The sequence below is a fragment of the Crocodylus porosus genome, unplaced genomic scaffold, assembly GCF_001723895.1.
Source record: "Crocodylus porosus isolate Cpor-Errol unplaced genomic scaffold, CroPor_comp1, whole genome shotgun sequence".
Classification (NCBI taxonomy): Eukaryota; Metazoa; Chordata; order Crocodylia; family Crocodylidae; genus Crocodylus; species Crocodylus porosus.
This window is the reverse complement of record NW_017728943.1, coordinates 61,386,833-61,393,395: the sequence shown is the minus strand read 5'-3', so window position 1 is coordinate 61,393,395 and position 6,563 is coordinate 61,386,833. Positions and strand designations below refer to the sequence as shown.

General features: G+C 40.4%; 1 protein-coding gene across 2 annotated transcripts in view; it reads left to right on the top strand.

Annotated features, from left to right (window-relative positions):
- The window catches only part of NEK2 (NIMA related kinase 2), an 11,428-nt gene that overhangs the window by 2,512 nt on the left and 2,353 nt on the right, over window positions 1-6,563 (top strand). Inside the window, exons 1-7 of one of the 2 annotated variants that reach the window (XM_019549442.1) lie at window positions 228-472; window positions 909-1,149; window positions 2,734-2,816; window positions 3,055-3,181; window positions 3,368-3,587; window positions 4,637-4,691; window positions 4,785-4,855. In XM_019549442.1, coding sequence (XP_019404987.1) covers window positions 288-472; window positions 909-1,149; window positions 2,734-2,816; window positions 3,055-3,181; window positions 3,368-3,587; window positions 4,637-4,691; window positions 4,785-4,855 — 982 coding nt within the window. In that variant the 5' untranslated portion in view covers window positions 228-287. Of the gene's footprint in view, window positions 1-227; window positions 473-908; window positions 1,150-2,733; window positions 2,817-3,054; window positions 3,182-3,367; window positions 3,588-4,636; window positions 4,692-4,784; window positions 4,856-6,563 lie in introns of those variants that run through there. The other variant, XM_019549441.1, reaches the window with a different exon arrangement.

Genomic DNA, 6,563 nt, shown 5'->3' with positions numbered 1-6,563 from the left:
TGTACACACACATCACTCCTTGTCCTGCCCTTGCTAGCTAGAGTAAGGGGCTGTGAGGTCTGCATTTGTTTCTGCATTATCAGTATTTGGTGTTAATCCCTGCTGTCAGGTGCGGGGATCTTTCTTTAAGCCAATGGTATGTGGCTCTTGGAGCTCAGCCAGCTGTTTGTGTGGGTTTGCCTAGTGGCTTTATGGCTATCCCCAATAAGGGTATTAGGGACTTGTCAGCCAGGCCTTGGTGACTTCTCTTTCAGGTTTTGGTTTGGAAGGAGCTTGACTATGGCTCCATGACAGAAATGGAGAAGCAGATGCTGGTCTCGGAAGTGAATCTGCTCCGTGAGCTGAAACACCCTAACATTGTTCGGTATTACGATCGCATTGTTGACAGGACCAATACAACACTGTACATAGTGATGGAATACTGTGAAGGTGGTGACCTTGCCAGCCTGATTGCAAGATGTACCAAGGAAAGGCATGTAATATCTGTTTGTGAGACTTACTGACCTGGATGCGATCCTGGGCATTTAACAGGCAAAACAAAATGTATCTCTTGTTAAACTGCTAGAAGCTTCAGGCATGTAATCTGGGCCTGGCCAGTCTTTCCTTATGGAATAGGTTTGTTAGGGGGAGGAATTAAGGAGGTACCTCCTTGTTGGAAGGGCACAACTTGAATTACTCTAAATAAATAAAGGCACAAGACGGGGTGGCGGTGCAGAGCTGGGAGGCTGCTGACAATGGGCATATCCATAGGGGTCCAAGGGCCCTGAACTCTGCCACAGGCCCTGCCCTTCAACTTCCAGTAGTCTGCCAGACTAACCTGGCATCCTATTATTTCTAATCTGTTGGTATTTAGTAGGCCTGTATAACCTGATAACTATAACTGATAAATGACTTGCTCACCTTTTCAGATACTATTTGGAAGAAAAATTTATTCTCCGTGTATTGACTCAGTTGACCCTGGCCTTGAAGGAATGTCACAGACGAAGTGATGGTGGGGTCACTGTATTACACCGGGACCTCAAGCCAGCAAATGTCTTTCTAGATGGCATGCAGAATGTTAAACTTGGAGACTTTGGACTAGCTAGAATATTACACCATGATACAAGTTTTGCAAAAACGTTTGTCGGGACTCCATATTATATGTCTCCAGTAAGTGCTCCTGGTTTCTACATCTCGTTCTTTTTTGATAAGGTCTCCTGAACGTCCTGGTTGTCTTAAAGGAAATGCTAGATAAATCTTAACTTATTGGAGGCAGCTTGCTGCTTTATTTATTTATTTTTTTTCCTTTCTCTTCTTTTTAAGAAAAGTGAGGACACTTTAAAAAAACTTTACAGTTGTTTAGTTTGTAACAATTTTATATTATGTCAGAGTAGAAATGGAAGCTTCAATTTATACTGTCTGACGGTAGGAATCCATACACTTTGAGAGCTAAAATGCCAGTAGTCATGGGCATAGCAGTACAGTTCCTGGTGTTTGGATTTCTATACTATGCATCCTTTGTCTAGAGTAGTTGTCAAACATGGCTTGTAGAGTGCTGAACTTTAGCCCACAAAACCATTTTCCCTGATTTCTAGGGCCCCCCCAAAGGGGTGGTGGTAGAGCCTACAGCGGAACTCGCTCCCTGCTGCTAAAGGTTGTCCCCCAATGGTGTCCCACACCCCTGAAGACAGCTGTGCTGTCCCAGTATTGCTTGCCCCACTACAACTTGCCCTGGCACTCCTAAGTCTGGCCTGCAAGGAGTCCCATGAGCCAGATCAGTGCAAGGTTAGCTTTGATGTCATTGGCCTGCAGTACAAGTGGATCAAGATGCTAGTGCTTGTCCTTGTTAGATGGCAGGGGATTGTTCAAAACTCTGCTATCCTGGCAGAAAAAGTCAAGAACAGAATTGCTGCTGTTAAACCCTGGCAGTCACATGAACAAATCTAACTTCTTAAGGAAAGAATTGTAACCTTAAATATTAGGATTCTTGGTTCTGAGTAGCAAGCCATGCTTTTTCAGCAATTTAATAGCTCCCTTGCATTGTGATATTTTTACCCTTGTGAGCTATTTCTTATTTGGAATCCTTCGTTGCCGTGTTTCTTACCTTCTAATTAATACTGGCCCACTTTACATTTTGGATTTTAGAAATTTGTGAATCAGTACTGGTACTGAGGCTAGTTTTGTCATAGTGGTATGTTGAGTCCCAGTATTAGTGCAGTGATGTTATGAGGCATCTAGCCTCTTAGAGTCCTTATTTTTTTTGAAGGATTCCAGATGATTTGAACATACTTAGGATCGCTAATCCTAAAGCAGGGCAAACATAACTGTCAATTCTTGCAAGAAAACTTTCTACCTGGTTTCTGCATGCTTCGTGCTCATTTTAGATGAGGCGGTTTCCATTGCTGCCTGTCTTGCCTCCTTGTTTGTGTATTGTGTGGGGTTTTTTTTATAAAGACTGATGCAGTTTTGCATAGGTTCTCTAACTGTTGCCATATCTGCAAGTTGTGGGCTGGATCTGGCTTGTGAGAAGACTTTGCATCTGGTCTGCCAAGCTTAGATGAAGATGATGGGTAGAGTGGGTAAGAAGCAACAGTTCACCTCTGGATTGAGCTGCATTGCTCCGGCCTGCCATGGCTTAAACATTGCTAACCCCTGTTCTAGACAAATATTTACTAATTCTCTGCTATATTCGTATATGTGAATTGTTATGCATATCATTGAACAAACTGTGTATTTATGTACTCCTTTTTTTAGGAACAAATTAACCGCATGTCATACAATGAAAAATCTGACATCTGGTCTCTAGGATGCTTGCTGTATGAATTGTGTGCACTCTCGTAAGTATAACAAACTGATACAAGAGGACTGGGCTCCTCACGGGCATCTTGGCATGAGAAGCTGAATCTGACACTGCCAAGCCTTGTTTGATCTTGAAGCCAAGCAAGTTGTTTTCTAGAAATGTGTCTCTCTCAACTTTTTCTTCAGCAAAACAAAACTGTTACGCTGTTTGAAATTCTGGTACTGCAGTGAATCTCCTGCTTAGGAGCCTTAAAAAAAATTTCTTTTCTCCCCCAGGCCTCCATTTACAGCTTACAACCAAAAGGAGTTGGCGGAGAAGATCAGAGAAGGGAAGTTCAGGCGAATACCGTATCGTTATTCGGATCAATTGAATGAACTTCTTACAAAGATGTTGAATTTAAAGGTAGGACTTAACTGCTGGTTTCACTGGTAACTTGATCAACTAACTGGCTCCTGAAATGCTTTAACTTCCCTTGCTTTGTTTCTTCTTCAAGAAACACATCTAGTATTGTGTTTTGTGTGGTTTTTTAAATACTGACGCACAGTAGTTTTTCTTTAATCTTACAAATTACCTTTGCTACCTTCTTAGGATTATTGTCGACCCTCTGTTGAAGAAATTCTACAGTATCCCTTGATAGCAGACTTTGTAGTAGAGGAGCAAAGAAAAAATTCTGAGAAGAGAGGACGAAGGTCAGGAGAGCCAGAAAGGCTGCAGTATTCTGGTGCTGCAGTGAATGAGCTGAAACTGAAGGAACAACAGCTGCAGGAAAGAGAACGGGCCATAAAAGAAAGAGAGCAACGACTGGAACGTATGACATTCTCTAGGGTTGGGGAGAAAACTGGAATCCTGGTTCAAAGGATTATGGGAGAGGGGATAGTAGAGAGCAAACTTGACAGGCTCCAGAGTCCGATACCACTGAATCTGTGGACCTGTTGCACCAGTGTAAAGGGGACAGTTTATTCTTTTTGACTAAGGAATAGCTGCATTTTAATCACTCTACATGCAGTATCATTAATTGTAATGCAGAGCACAGGCTTGGCCCCACAGGTTTACCTACTTAAAATTATATTTTTTAAGTTTTGCCTTGATTTAACACACCAGGCAACAGTTTCTTCAATACAGATTATTAGAGTTAAACATAAGGTGTATTGTTTTCTTTTGTGAACCTAAATTTATGCATACATACGGTGACGCAGTCATTCTAGTTTTCATTCTGATGCTAGAATGAAAGAGGTTCTCATATCAGTCCATTACAAAACAGATTCAGGAAAGTGTGTGGCCCAGGTGATGGAACTACAAGCTATTATAGTTATCAGACATGGTCAACTAAAGACTTTTTCAGAGCATAATTTACATGGCAGAGAATTGTAATCCAAATGATGATGGAAACGTCACATGTACAGGTTAAGCTTCAGAGGCTATAGGCAAAGGTATCTTTTAACTGCTTTTAAAAGAGGAGGTGGAACTACAGCTTGGAAGTATACAGTACCTAAGTTTTTATACTTGCATGATTCTGTAATGATGCAAGTTAACTAAATAGCCTGAACTTTGACCCTGATTGAAACCAGGATGAAGTCTTAAAGGGGATTTGGTGCACTATATTACCGATTTTTGGTATGGACTATACAGCCCTCTGGTAACAATATTCTTGTGAAGTCTATTATGTGAGCAGTTATTGGAGTATCCTGTAAAATACTTGGGTTGAGAAAATTGCTTTAATGTAAAGCAACAAATTCCTACATCGGTAGCAAAAATATAGGTAGTCTGCAGAAAGATGCTATTGTGGGACCATACCTCTTTTAATGTCATATTCAGACTTCAGTACTTCCCATAACATTTTTGTATACCCACTTCCAGAGCGGGAACGGGAGCTCTGTGTTCGTGAAAGACTGACAGAAGACAAGCTTGCTAGGTACAGTCCTGTAATATAGATTATACTTGGATTTTTAATGAATGAGAGAGCTTTTGAAACCGTCTCACTAATCTTTTTATCTCTTCAAAACAGGGCTGAAAGCTTGTTGAAGAATTACAATTTCTTTAAAGAACAAAGGATACTGGCAGGTGCAATCAGTCCAGGTATGGGAAAAACAGCAAATTACTTGAACTGGTAAACATGGATTGACAAAACCAGGCCTCCTATTACACAATCTTGTTTTATGAAACATCACACTTCTGTAATGGTTTCCATTACAAGCTCACGGCTTTATTCATCTTTTGTGAAGGGTATGTGGAATGGGGGCTTTTACTATGAACTTTGACATTATTTGTTTTGTTAATACAGCCTGACCTACCAACTTATGGTGACAAGGAGGTACTAGAATGTAAATTCGTGACTTAACTGGATAGCTGCAGGATTTTTAAAGTGTTTTAAAACTTCATTTTTTGGAACAGATTATGAAAATTAGGTCTGTACCTTTTTTTTAATCAAGTTATTTAAATAAATGTTACATAGTATATTTGGATTTTTTTTTTTATGGTTTCAGCCATTGGTTCATGGGTTGATTATTTTTTTGGGTAGATATCTGTCACGATCCTTTTTTCTGGGGTGTGTTTGTTTTTTGGTTTCTTTCATATGAAGCTATAAACAATGCAGAATGAACTTGCTACTGAATCCATACTTGTTAGAAACCTCAAGCTATCATTTGGAATAAGGAACACCAGTCTTCAAATCAGTCTAAAAATACTAGCAGATGTTTAGAGTCTGTTACTATCTTAATCTATTTAGGATTACAACAAGCATGTTTTAACTCCTTTTTTCCATAATGTAGTTTACCATCAAGTAGATTATACTATTGTTTAATGTCGCTACTTTTGTCCCAACCTATCGGGTTGCAGCAAGTGAAGCGTTTTAAGAAGCTGACTTAATCTTACTCTGCAGTTTAAATGCTGCTCTTGTCTTGCTTGCTAGGAAGATATATAAACCACCAGACAAATATGCTTGGTGGAATACATAATTGGTAGCTAGTATACTACTAACATACCATAAATCTTGATCGTATCCACACTTGCTTATAACTTCACTCAATCTGAAAGTATGTCTTCTGCCCTAGATTCAAAAAGGGGTCTGCTCTAGTTTCAAAAAGGGGTGATGGGAGGAATTTAATTTTATTCAAAACGGAAGAGGATATCATTCCCTTGTACTGTAAATTTCCCTGCTTGTCAGAGTTAAATGTGACAGAATGTCCATCATGTCCACTGAAGGCATGCCCTTGAAAAAAGGCTTAACTGATGTAAACCTAATGTACTGCTCACTGTGGTAGAACAATGGGTTCTTATACACATGCAGAGAGGCTGCTCTGACATGCTGTAACTGCAGCATCCTGGAGCAGACGCTATTTAATCAAGTGGGAACTACTGCACTCCATCAGACTCCTCCTGCATTGCATGCATCAGCATCCCCATGCTGAAAAATATCAGCAGGGCACTTTTTTTTTAAAGCTCATTTGAGCTTTAGTTAAAAGTGCCCTGCCACCATTTTTCAGCATGGGGATGCTGATGCATGTGACACTCCAGGCTCTATGGGCATTTATAGATGTGCTCTGGGTGGTGGGGTGGGAACAGGAACTCTTCCCCTGGGATGTCACACTTGGAGGACATTCCATATGTCCAGGAGGACTCGCTGTCACAGTCAGCCATGACTGAGGGGAAAATCCCCCTGCTCCCCAGCCCCACTTCTGCCTTCCAAAAACTTGTATTGGACTTCTATCAGGATGCTAACAGTGATGGGAGCCATTTAATTTTACAGTTAATACATTGCTGTATGGAAACTTTTTTTTTTTTTTTT